Here is a 13906-nt window from a genome sequence, read left to right as displayed (position 1 = left end):
GTGGTGATTGGCAGCCTGCTCCCTGGTGTCCAGTACCACCTCAGAGTACATACCCGCCACTGCTGCAGAGGCTACGTGATTTTCATCCCATTGGTTCGCCCCTGTGAAAATTGGCCGGGTTCTGCAATGGGACAGGGTGAGCGACAGCACCAGGTTACCACCCTGATCACGGAGGAGGAAGTGAGGTTTCTTTCTCTCATTGCGAGCCAAGCCATCTCTTATCTCTGTGCTTGCATAAACCAGGCAGGTGGCAAGTGTATAAATTTTCTGTCTTGTGAAAGCAGACGTCTTTCTCTAAGCTAGTTTTACACAATACAAGCAGCATCTTCCTTAATGCTTAACAAAGGTTCAGGAACAGAAAAAAGTATTGCCAGACTGTGCCGACAGAAGTGACATCACTCCATGTAGATGGGTGCTATATTAAGCCACTTACAGCACAGATTAGAAGATCAGTGAGTTCCTGATGTTGTTGTATAGTCTGATCCCCAGCCTGTGTTGAGGTGATAGTTGGGCCATCCATTACAATGTTACAGCGGGTTTGAGAAACCCTAGGATCAGGGGGAGGGAGAGGGAAATCAGCCACGATTCCTGCACCCGATCATTGTTGGGCTGCTAAATGCTGAGTGTCAACGTCATCTGTGGACAGGTTCAGATTGCTAGCTTGTGGTAAAGTGGGCTATCAAACTCTTGGCTTCCACATGAAGAGCGGCCCCTGGTGAAGGTTCAAGGATGGGGGCGGCGGATTGTGGGGGCAGAGGTTCAGACGGGATAAAGGTCCTTCTGGGCAGGCAGAGGTTCTGAGGGGTCCTGCCAGAATTTATGGACCTGTAACCCAATGAAAGTGAGTGTCCAAAGGAGAGAAGTTGCGGCAGCAGATGAGAAAGTTGATAAAGGAAAATAGGAGAGTGTTGTAAGGGAGGGAGTTCCAGGATTTGATTCAGTGACAGTGAAGGAACGGCGATATATTTCCAAGTCAGGATGGTGAGTGGCTTGGAGGGGAACTTCCAGGTGGTGGTGTTCCCATCTATCTGCTGCCCTTGTCCTTCTGGGTGGTAGAGGTTGTGGGTTTAGAAGGTGCTGTTGAAGGAGCCTTGATGAATTCCTGCATTGTGTGTTGTAGATGGTACACCCTGCTGCTACTGTGCGTCAATGTTGGAGGGAGTGCATGTTTAAGGTGGTGGATGGGGTGCTGATCAAGCGGGCTGCGCTGCTTTGTCCTTTGAGTGTTGAGCTTTTTGAGTGTTCTTGGAGCTGCACTGATCCAGGAAAGTTGGGGAGTATTCCTTCAAACTCCTGATTTGTGCCTTGTAGATGGTGGACAGGCTTTAATTCCTGCTGCCTGTGTCGGAAAGCAGATCTCCAGCTGCCGCTCTGTGTTGGGGTGCTTGATATACGCTGCAGGCTGGGACAAGTTTCGGGGGTTCAAGCCCTAGAATGTATATGCTGTGATTTAGCAATTACGACCTTATTTGCCAGTCAGTGTGACATCGGTAGGCAAGAACCTCTGCTGATTTGGCATTTTAAATTGGCTTTGTAATTTTGGAGGTGAAAATATCAAAAATGAATGGCTCAATTCAGTGCCTGCAGTACTAAGTGTGGTACCAACTCGTATAAGGCAGAAGGGTCCCAGTTTTGGACTGGGGCCTGTGTTATTCAACCTATCTTCACTCAGGTACTTCCAGAATGGGAGGTCCACCGCACTCACTCGCTGAATTTATCAGACAGTGCTTACTCTCGCTTTCTCTATCTTCCAACTTACTTTTCACTCGGACTTTATAAATTGCAGACACCCTCACTGTCACCTCTGATTGGTTGTTTGTTTTCTTTTTTCCTGAGACTTGCTAATGATTGGACAACTGCTGGAAACCAGCCACCAATAACAGGGTGCCTGCTGAAGTCAGTGCCTGGCGATTGGTTGCTTCTTTTTCTTTTTGTTTGTGACTCACGATCTTTCTCTGTCTTCTTTTTGTTCTTTATTGCAGTTCAGTCTTTCACCTTCACCCCGGCAGGTACTGTCCGTTTGTCTGTCTCTTGCATGCCGTCGTAACGGAATGAGATAACAAACGGCTTGCGTTCCCCGCATGCTTCTGTCACCATCGCCTCCTGCACTCCTCCCGTCACCCGGGGAGGGGGTAGAGGTGGTGGGGGGGGTGGTGGGGGGGGGGGCGGGTGGCGCCACTCTGTCACCCAGTTGGGGGAGGATGGCGGGGCAGGAGAGACCACACTGTTACGTCACCCAGCAAACTCCCTCCTCCTCTTGCATGTCAACGATTCCTTTTCAATTTTTAACCAAGTTGAGCTTTAAGTTTGGGAGTTGTTTTTTTTGAAACATTCCCCCCGCCCCCCCCCCCACCACCGCTCCACAAAACAGTGGCCCCTGCCTGTGTTTGTGGGGGAGGCTTAGGACATACCGGAGTTTGGTTTCTTGTGGTGAGGTGGGGAGAGTGGAAGGGGATGGCTAGTGGCTGGATCAGTGGGCTTCTTGTAAATCGAGGACCAGTGCAAGAGGACAAATCCAGACCCGCAGTAAGGCTGTGCTAAGGGAAACCATTCTGAATGAAGAAACAGTAAAAACAGGGAAATAAGAGAAATGCTCTGAACTGTTTTTTCCTATTGAACAGCCACTTTGTAAATGCATTATTGAGGGGCATAACTCCTGAGACATCATTGACTGACATTATAGGAGAGGCGGGGGGAGGGGGAGGTGCTGGAGGCCATTCAGCCCCTCAAACCTGGCTCTCCTCCTTAAGCAGGATTGAGGGAGTGCTGTACTGTCAGAGGTGATAAGTCCAAAGAGGAATTCGGGGGAAACGCCTTTACACAGAGAGTGGTGAGAATGTGGAACGCACCACCAGAGGGCACGATTGAGATGAATAGTACGGATACATTTAAGGGAAAACTGGATAAGCAGTAGAGGGAGAAAAGAATGGAAGGATATACTGATAGAATGAGATGATGAAGGGTGGGAGGAGGCTTTGGTGAAGCATGAATGTCAACATGGATCTGCTGTTTCTGTACTGGAAATACTAAGACAGGTGCCGTCTTTCAGATGAGATGTCAAATCAAGGCCCCATCTGCCCTTTCAGGTACATCTCAAGGGAAGGGAAATTCTACCCATGTTTTGGTAGTCTCCAGAACAAGGAGGCACAACCATAAAATTAGAGCTAAGCCTTTGTCGTGAGTGAAATTAGAAATCACTTTCTTCACAAAAGGGGCAATAAAAATATGCACAAACATACGGACTAGGAACAGGAGTAGGCCACTCGGCCCTTCAAGCCTGCTTTGCCATTCAATAAGCTCATGGCTGTTATGGCACAGCTGATGGTAAATGCTGAGCTGCTGAAATCCCAAAGGGAAATGCGAAACAACTGCCACTCTATTTTGCAATCTGTATAAATTTCGAGATGCGTGCCTTGAATTTAGTAGTAATGAGACCACTGAGTCTTACAGGTTTCTTACAAAACTAAATCAAACCTTTATTAATAGAATAAATGATTTTAAGTACACACATAGATCTGCAAATGACTACTATGATAACTTCTGAATCTCCTTGTTAATCTAACTCCCAGTTACACTTTCGTTAAGGCAACAGTAAGACACATAGATTTTAAAAGACCCAGGCAAAGAAACACGATACCCTAAACAATCCAATTCAAAGTGAGTTTTCTTAACTTCAGTTCTTTGTAGACAGCAGCTTGAGGCTTAGATGCTGGAGGCTTTTCATACTAGTTTTTGATCTTAGAATGCCTGCCCTTACACATAGCCTTTTCTCCTTTATCCATCAGTTCCCCTTCGAATACAAATTCCCATTGTTTCACTTTGGCTTTGGACTTTACCTCTCTAGTAATAAAAATCTGTCATAGTACCAATTTTACCAGTAATCTTTGGGAAAAATAAACACACTCTTTCTTAACTTCCGGCTAGGTGGAACATATCACTCCTTCTTTGAATTCAAGCCAATCTGGTTTATTTAAAATGTAATTATTCCCTTTACCTCTTACATTCTAAAAATTTCCCTCATGTTTACCTACTTAACATTTCAAACCTAGCGTATCTTCTGATACAGCAAAGCCTTCAGACCAGCTGCCTTTAATTCAATTAAGTCTCACACACAGACACACACACACACACACACACACACACACACACACACACACACACACACACACACACACAGACCCACATACACAGACCCCACTTTTACTCTACAATAAATGCCAATAACATTATGAAAATTATTACGTCTTCCTGACATGGCTGATTTGATTGTGATCTCCTGTCTACCCCTAATAACCTATCAGCCTCTTGGTTAATCATCAATCTTTTTAGCTCTGCCTTAAGACTCTGCTTCCACTTCATTTTGAGGAAGAGAGTTCCAAAGTACACGACCCTCTGAGAGAAAAAAAATTCTCTTCATCCCTGCATTAAATGAGCAACCCCTTCTTTTTAAACCAGGATCCCTAGTTCTAGATTCTCCCACAAGAGGAAACATCCTTTCCACATCCACTCTGTCAAGGCTTCTCAGGATATTAAGGTTTCAATCAAGTCGTTTCATATTCTTCTAAATTCCAGTGGATACAAGCCTAACCTGTCCAGCCTATTCTCATAAGATAACCCGCCCATTCCTGGTACTAGCCTTGTAAACCTTCACTGAACTACTTCTAAAGCATTCACATCCTTCCTTAAATAAGGGGACCAATGCTGCACACAGTGCTCCAGATGTGGTCTCACCAGTGCCCTGTACAACTGAAACATAACCTCCCTACTTTTGTAATCAATTTCCCCTCACAATAAACAATAACATTCTCTTAGCTTTCCTAAAATCTGGAACTATTTCATGCCCTCAAAAGACTGTGATTGCTGGAGTTTAACGGTAGTTTTCAAAACTAAGATGGATCAAATTTTTTATTGGGTAAGAATGTCAAAGAACGTGGCAGATAAATGGAGTTAGCATTTAGATCAGCCATAATCTCACTGAGTGACGGAACAGTCTCAAGGGGCTGTATGTTCTCCTCCCCTTCTTATGTTCACCTGGATTAACACAGAAATAGCTTCCGAAAACCCAGGGAGCTGGTTCAAATGCCAGCAAGCACACTCAGAATCTCTTTCTAAACTAATTGTAAATGATTACTCACAGGCTCCTGTGGAGATCTGATGTATTTTCTCTGCTGCCTCCCTTATCTCTCTGAGGCTAATGCTCAATAAATGAATCCACGGATCTGATTTAACTGACAGATGACCTGACCAGGACATGAGAATATGTATGATTATTTCTCCAAATGGCGAAAATAGTGTTTTTAACAAAGGAATTTTTTTCTGAAGAGCGAGCTGTGTTCAGTGTTTTACGCCCACCAGTGTATTTTTGCCTGTAAAGCAAAGATCAGCAGCCTCTCAGTACACAGAGTCTTTGGGTTGTGAACACAAGCTGACAGCAGCCCAAAACAGGAGAAGGTGAATCTTCAGCCTGTTTTGTGTCATTGTCAGAAGGAACTTATGTCCCAGTTAAGGATGAGGCAGATGATCACTGCGTTTCCTCCTCTGTCGAAACAGAACTTAAATTATTGTAATTTTCAAACAAATAATGCGATTGTTTTGTCAGATTTTTCCAACCCTCACAGGTTACTGTCCCTTATTGGAATGTTTGATAGGGACAATATAGAGGGAGCTTTACACAGAATCACACAATTTTTACAGTGCAGAAGGAAGCCATTCAGGCCATCAATTCTGCACCTGCTATCCCCATAACCTTGCACATTCATTCTTTCTAGATAGCAACCCAATTTCCTTTTGAATATCTCGATCGATCCTGCCTACACCACCTTCTCAGTAAGTTTGTTCCGGACTCCAACCACCCTCTGGGTGAAAACATTTTCCTCACATCATGTTTACTCCTTTTGCCAATTATTTTGAATCTGTGCCCTCTAGTTCTTAATGCTCTCTTAAGTGGGACCAGTTTCTCACTATTTACCCTGCCCATACCCCTCAGGATCCTCTCAGCCTTCTTTTCTCGACAAAAAACAGTCCCAACCTCTCCAGTGTAGTATCATAGCTACTGTTCTTTATCCTTGGAATCATTCTTGTGAATCTCCTCTGTACTCTCTCCAATGCCTTCACATCCTTCCTCAAATATGGCATTCAGAACTGGACGCACTGCTCCAGATGAGGCCCAACTAGTGTCTTATACAAGTTCAACATGTCCTCTTTTGTACTCAATGTCCCTATTAATAAAGCCTAAGATACTATATGCTTTATTAGGTGCCATCTTCAATGACTTATGCACATATACTCCGAGGTTCCTCTGTTCCTGCACCTCCTTTAGAGTTGCTCCCTTTATTTCATACTGTCTCTCCACATTCTTCTGAATCACCTTACACTTCTGGCGCAGGCTTGGAGGGCTGAAGGGCCTGTTCCTGTGCTGTACTTTTCTTTGTTCTTTGTTCTCTGCATTGAACGTCATCTGTCACTCGTCTGTCCAATCCACCAACATGTCTATGTCCTTTTGGGGCTCACGACTGTACTCGTCACAGTTGACCACGTTTCCAATCTTCATATCATCTGCAAACTTTGAAATCATGCCCTGAACATCACAGTCTAGGTCATTAACATATCTCAGGAAGAGCAAGGGACACAAAACTGAACCCTGGGGAACCCCACTACAAACCTTCCTCTAATCTAGAAAAGCAACCATTTATCACTACTCTCTGTTCCCTGTCACTCAGGCAATTTCTTATCCAAGTGCCTCCTTCCCCTGTTATTCCAAGAGCTAGAATTCTGCTCAGAAACCTGTTGTGTGGCGCTGTATCAAATGCCTTTTGAAAATCCATGTGGACTACATCAACGATGTTGCCCTTATCAACCTTCACTGTTACCTCCCCAAAAAACTCCAGTCAGTTAGTTAAACATGATTTTCCCTTGATGAGTCCATGCTTTACTCTGTATCTAACCCCGTACTGTACCTGTGCTGGGAGTGTTTGTTGGGGACAGTGTAGAGGGAGCTTTACTCTGTATCTAACCCCGTGCTGTACCTGTCCTGGGAGTGTTTGATGGGGACAGTGCAGAGGGAGCTTTACTTTGTATCTAACCCCGTGCTGTACCTGTCCTGGGAGTGTTTGATGGGGATGGTGTAGAGGGAGCTTTACTCTGTATCTAACCCCATGCTATACCTGCCCTGGTAGTGTTTGATGGGGACAGTGTAGAGGGAGCTTTATTCTGTATCTAACCCCGTGCTGTACCTGTCCTGGGAGTGTTTGATGGGGACAGTGTAGAGGGAGCTTTACTCTGTATCTAACCCCGTGCTGTACCTGTCCTGGGAGTGTTTGATGGGGACAGTGTAGAGGGACCTTTACTCTGTATCTAACTCCGTGCTGTACCTGCCCTCGGAGTGTTTGATGGGGACAGTGTAGAGCGAGATTTACTCTGTATCTAACCCCATGCTGTACCTGCCCTGGGAGTATTTGATGGGGATGGTGTAGATGGAACTTTACTCTGTATCTAACCCCGTGCTGTACCTGTCCTGGGAGTGTTTGATGGGGACAGTGTAGAGGGAGCTTTACTCTGTATTTAACCCCGTGCTGTACCTGTCCTGGGAGTGTTTGATGGGGAAAGTGTAGAGGAAACTTTGCTCTAAATCGAATGTTTGCTGTACCTGTCCAGGCAGTAACAATTGTTGAATCAAGTAGGCTGTGTTCATTTGCCCACCATTAACATTCCTCACCTGACTGAGCATGAAATACACCCAAATATTTTATATTTTACTGTTTTGTTTTTGACTTTTGCTGATGCATGTTTCTCCAAATAACATCGACCAATGAATATTGAGGTTAGAATAAATGTTTCAAGTAATCCGGCTTGTGCAGTGGCATTAAACATCATCCCAGTTGTTATCACTGCCTCTCTCCTTTGTTTTCTCTTCCTGGTGATATTAGAGGTCAGAGAGATATTAGATAATAAATCCAATCACTAATTCAGGATAATCCCCTTTACCCAGAGAGTGGTGAAAATGTGGAACTCACTACTACAGGGAGTGGTTGAGATGAACAGCATAGATACATTTAAGAGGAAGCTGGATAAACTCATGAGGGAGAGAAGAATAGAAGGATATGTTGATATGGTTGGATGAAGTGGAGTGAGAAGAGACACATGTGGAGCAGTTGGGAATTGAATGTCCTGGTTCTGTGCTGGCTGATAGCAGCCTCAATGGTCAGTACCTGATCATAACAGAAATCTGTGGGACCCAATTCAGCATCACCCCACTCCAAATCATCCCCAAGTTAAATTTTACTGAAACTGTTGAGTCATTTATTGAATTTAAAAAAAATAAAATGCTGAAGACATTAACAAAGGTTTAAGTTAAAATTAACTTCAAGCAATCGCCCAACTTAAACTACCAATATTACCTTGTGTCCACTGTTGGTGCTGGATATTTGTTAAATACTAAATGTCCCCAGCCCTAAGCACAGCATTCGAAACCCTGGACCTTGCTTCATGCCACAGTATCTGTAGTGGAGCAAGGCAAAGGATAGCTCCCTCTTCTGATGTATAATTGCATTATATAAATTAGACAGAGAGGCTGTCATGAGCCTTGTTTTAGTGTTGGCACACTGTCATTTCACTGAAATCACCAGACATACCCATCAATTATACCCTGACAGGCCTGACTGATGCACTACTGTGTGCAAGTATTTAAAGAAAAAATGTGATGGTCTTAAACAAGAAATAAAGGACTTGCATTTCTTTGCCGCCTTTCACGACCTCAGGGTGTCCCAAAGTGCTTTGTCACCAAAAAAGTCCTTTTGAGCTGTTGTCACTGTTGTAATGGAGAAAACACATCAGCCAATTTCTGCACACTCCCAACATCCCAAAAACAGCAATGTGATAATGAACAGATAATCTGTATTTTTGTGATGTTGGTTTATTAATATTGGCCCAGGTTACAGGGGATAACTTCCCAACTCTTCATCCGATAGACCCAGGGTAGCTTTTACGTTCACCAGAGAGAGAAGGCTGGGACACAGTTTAATGTTTCATCTGAAATGTAGCACCTCTGACAGTGCAGCACACCCTCAATACTGCACCGGGGTGTCAATCTGGACACTTTGTGCTCAGGTCTCTGAAGTGATGCCACAGACTTTACACGTTAGCTTGGGTCAGTTAGTGCCCCTCCTCCATCTCTCGGTCAAAGGATTGTAGATTTGGGTCCGACTCCAGTCAACTTAATGCATAACACAGACTGACCCTCCAGTGCAGCGTTCAGAGAGTGCCGCACTGTCAGATCTACCATCCTTTGCATGAGTTTAAATACTGTCTGCTTGTTAAGGTGAATGCTAAAACCCCAGGGTACAATTTTGAAGAAGTATTTGCAGTTCTCACAGTTTCCTGACATTCTAACCAACAATCACCAACAGCATAATGAGCACTTGCACCTCAAATACTGGTGTGCAGTTTTGGTCTCCTTATTTAGGGGAGAATGTAAAGACATTGGAGATGGTTCAGAGGAGGTTTATTAGATTGATACCTGGAATGACTGGGATAAAAGCAAAAAACTGGGGATGCTGGAAATTTAAAACAAAAACAAAAGTACCTGGAAAAACTCAGCAGGTAGTCATTCGGACTCGAAGCATTAACTGTGTCCCTCTCCGCAGATGCTGCCAGACCTGCTGAGTTTTTCCAGGTATTTTTGTTTTTGTCCTGATATGATTGGGTTGTCTTATGAGGAAAGATTGGGCAGACTTGTTTCCACTGGAGTTTAGAAGAGTGAGGGGTGATTTGATTGAAGTACACAAGATCCTGAATGATCTTGACAAGGTGGACATGGAAAGGATGCTTCCTCTTGTGGGTGAGTCCAGAACTATTTGAAAATTAGGGGTCGCCCTTTTAGGACAGAGATGAGGAGATATTTTTTCTCTCAGAGGGCTGTGCAGCTTTGGAACTCTGCCTCAGAAAGTGGTGGGGGTGGGGGTCATTGAATATTTTTAAGGCAGAGACAGAAGGATTCTTGTTAGGCAAGGGAACCAAAGATTATCAGGGTTAGATGGGAATGTGGAAACGGAAACACACACCAATCAGCCATGATCTTATCGAATGATGGAGCAGGCACAAAGGGCTGAATGGCCTACTTCCATTCCAATATTGAATGTTCATATGTATGTATCATCCCCTTGGAGTTTTAGAGCGTTAAAGAAAATTGTGAGTTAAATCTTAACAGAGGCATAGACTAAAGAGGCTCTTGTTTTAAAAATGATAAATGGGATAAGGGAAGGCTTAAGATGCTAGTAATACCTGCTTTACACTCCGGGTGACATGACATGCCAAAAGATTATTTAACTAAGTGTCAAACTCTTTTTCTCTGTTTCTTTTTCCATCCTGTGGGAAAAATGAAGTAACCTTCCAACGAGTTGATGGGGGAATCATGAGTAATGGAAGGTAAGTGAACTTAAAGCAAAGATCTCAATTGTCCCAATAAATATCAGACTATCAGGGCCACATTATTAAGAGGTCAATTACAGTGACTGGGTCACACTATTGAAAGGTCAGCCACAGGGACAGCTGCACTATCAAGCGTCAGTCACAGTGACAGGGCTGCACTATCAAAGGGTCAGCCACTGACAAAGTGACAGGGCCGCACTAGATATGATGGCCTCAAATGAGAAATAAAGGACTATACCACCCTTCATGTGACAGAGCCGCACTAAATATGATGGTCAATCAGTCACACAATGACAGGGCTGCACAATTGAGGGGTCAGTCAGTCACAAAGCGACAGGGCCACACTAAACATGATGGTCAATCAGTCAGTCACAGTGACAGGGCTGCACTATTGAGGGGTCAGTCAGTCACAAAGCGACAGGACTGCACTATCGAGGGGTCAGTCAGTCGCACAGTGACAGGCTGCACTATTGAGGGGTCAGTCAGTCACACAGTGACAGGACTGCACTATTGAGGGGTCAGTCAGTCACACAGTGACAGGCTGCACTATCGAGGGGTCAGTCAGTCACACAGTGACAGGCTGCACTATCGCGGGGTCAGTCAGTCGCACAGTGACAGGCTGCACTATCGAGGGGTCAGTCAGTCGCACAGTGACAGGCTGCACTATCGAGGGGTCAGTCAGTCACACAATGACAGGCTACACTATTGAGGGGTCAGTCAGTCACACAATGACAGGCTGCACTATTGAGGGGTCAGTCAGTCACAAAGCGACAGGACTGCACTATTGAGGGGTCAGTCAGTCAAATAGTGACAGGGCCACACTATCGAGGGGTCAGTCAGTCAAATAGTGACAGGGCCACACTATCGAGGGGTCAGTCACAGTGACAGGGTCACACAATCAAAGGGTCAGTCAGTCACAAAGCGACAGGGCTGCACTATCGAGGGGTCAGTCAGTCACCGTGACAGGACGGCACTATTGAGCAGTCAGGCAGTCACACAATGACAAGGCTGCACCTTCAAAGGGCCAGTCAGTGACACAGTGACAGGCTGCACTATCGAGTGGCCAGTCAGTCACGCAGTAGGCTATCGAGGTCTTAAACGTGGCTGTCATACCACCCATCCTGATTAAATAATCCACCCTCCCTTAGCCCGCACACATGGGAGCAGCACCTGCAGAATCCTTTTCCTCGGGAAGAGTTAGGAGTGAAATAGAGAGAATTTTGAAAAGGATTTAGTTTTCTTTGCAGGTTGAAAAACATTTAATATTTGAGGAAGATGGGTCTTGGAGGGACAAAGCCAAACTGGTCAGCTGTTTACTATCTTCCACATGTAAGGAGAGAAATTGGAGACAAAGCTCATGTTCATTTGTTGGATAGAGGTTGGCTGCAAAAACTAGACATGAGTAAACGAAGAAGCTTGAGATTGCCACTTCACATTGGCTGCCTCCAAATTACCTTGACTCCCCGATTACACTTAATCGATCACAGAGTAAATGACTCATAGATGATGAATTGGTTGGAAATTGGCCATGTGCAAGTGCCATAGATTTGATTCAGATTGATGAAGGGATTCCCAGAGACTGTCCTTAAGATCGACAAGAACTGGCTGACTGCTCCACCTCTCATACTCTGCAAAACATGACTGGACACTGCAATCATCTCTCCACCATTATGTCTTTCTGCTTTTTTAATATATATTCATTCAGGGGATATGGGCTTCGCTGGCTGGGCCAGCATTTATTGCCCATCCCTAATTACCCTTGAGAAGATGGTGGTGAGCTGCCTTCTTGAACCGCTGCAGTCCATGTGGTGTAGGTACACCCACAGTGCTGTTAGGGAGGGAGTTCCAGGATTTTGACCCAGCGACAGTGAAGGAACGGTGATATATTTCCATGTCGGGATGGTGAGTGACTTGGAGAGGAACTTCCAGATTCCCATGCATCTGCTGTTCTTGTCCTTCTAGGTGGTAGAGGTTGTGGGTTTGGAAGGTGCTATCAAAGGAATCTTGGTGAGTTGTTGCAGTGTACCTTGTAGATGGTACACACTTCTACCACTGTGCATTGGTGGTAGATGAGTGAATGTTGAAAGTGGTGGATGGGCTGTTTTGTCCTGGATGGTGTCAAGCCCCTTGAGTGTTGTGGGAGCTGCACCCATCCAGGCAAGTGCAGAGTATTCCATCACACTCCTGACTTATGCCTTGTAGATGGTGGACAAGCTTTGGGATGTCAGGTGGACTCAGAATTCCCGACCTCTGACCTGTTCTTGTAACCATAGTATTTACCTAGTTGATCCAGTTCAGTTTCTGGTCAATGGTAACCCCCAGGATGTTGATAGTGGGGGATTCAGTGATGGTAATACCATTGAACATCAAGGGGTGATGGTTAGATTCTCTCTTATTGGAGATGGTCATTGCCTGACACTTGTGTGGCATGAATGTTACTTGCCACTTGTCAGCCCAAGCCTGGATATTGTCCACGTCTTGCTGCATTTGGACATGGACTGGTTCAATACCTGAGGAGTCGTGAACGGTGCTGAACATTGTACAATCATCGATGAACATCCCCACATCTAACCTTATGACAGAGGAAAAATCATTGATAAAGCAGCTCAAGATGGTTGGACCTAGGACACTACCCTGAGGGACTCCTGCAGTGATATCCTGGAACTGAGATGATTGACCTCCAACAACCACAACCATCTTCCTTTGTGCAAATATCATAACTCAATCCCCTCAAACCTCCATTTGCATCGATCTACCATTGGTGGATATGCCTTCTAGAATTCCCGTACTAAACATCTCCATTTCTGTCCTTGTTTAAGACGCTTCTTAAAACCTACCTCTTTGACTGTAGGGATCAGCATGAACAGAATCAATGCTTGAAGTACACAGGAAGATCCCACATTCGACCACTGAGTTGTAATTGTGCTGTAATATGATCTCAGGGAAAAGAAAGGTCTTTGGCTGTGAAGCACTTTGGGACCTGCTAATGTTGGGAAAGTTGCTACGTTAATGCAAATTCTTTCTTTCGTTCCTTCCAGTTATTAATTGCCAGTTTCTCCCCTGTCTTGTCACTGACGTTCACTGGATACAATTCAGCTCATCGAAGCAGCCACTTCTTCATGTCAAAGTGCCATCAGGATAGTTGAGCCCAAAGCACAAAGTAAGAACGTGCAATTCCATTTACAAAGCACAAGTCAGGAGTGCGTGGAAATGAGTGCAACTCCAACAACACCCTTAAAGCACCTTTCATGAGTTAAGGATGTTCTAAAGCCATTTATAGCCAATGAAATGGTCAATATAAAGTCTACTCACTGCTGCAGTGTAGTAAGCACAGCAGCCAATTAGTGCACAGCAAGCTCCCTCAAACAGAAATGTGGTAAATAATCAGAAAATCTGATTATAGTTTGTTGTGATGGGATTCAAGGATAAGTACTGGCCAGAAATTTGGGGAGAAATGCCCTCTTCCAAATATCGCACCTGA

The 13906-nt window shown here is 44.7% G+C and overlaps 1 protein-coding gene across 9 annotated transcripts in view; it reads left to right on the top strand.

Annotated features, from left to right (window-relative positions):
* Positions 1-13906, top strand: part of robo2 (roundabout, axon guidance receptor, homolog 2 (Drosophila)) — a 637222-nt gene that overhangs the window by 558191 nt on the left and 65125 nt on the right. For 5 of the 9 annotated variants that reach the window (XM_041211369.1, XM_041211368.1, XM_041211367.1 and 2 more), the window contains one exon: positions 10380-10422. In XM_041211369.1, the coding sequence (XP_041067303.1) occupies positions 10380-10422 (43 nt within the window). Of the gene's footprint in view, positions 1-1982; positions 2010-10379; positions 10423-13906 lie in introns of all 9 variants that reach the window. The other 4 variants (XM_041211365.1, XM_041211364.1, XM_041211371.1 and 1 more) reach the window with 1 other exon arrangement.

The sequence above is a fragment of the Carcharodon carcharias genome, chromosome 18 (assembly GCF_017639515.1).
Source record: "Carcharodon carcharias isolate sCarCar2 chromosome 18, sCarCar2.pri, whole genome shotgun sequence".
Taxonomy (NCBI): Eukaryota; Metazoa; Chordata; class Chondrichthyes; order Lamniformes; family Lamnidae; genus Carcharodon; species Carcharodon carcharias.
Note: the sequence above shows the minus strand (reverse complement) of the source record. Positions and strands in the feature narration are given on the sequence as shown.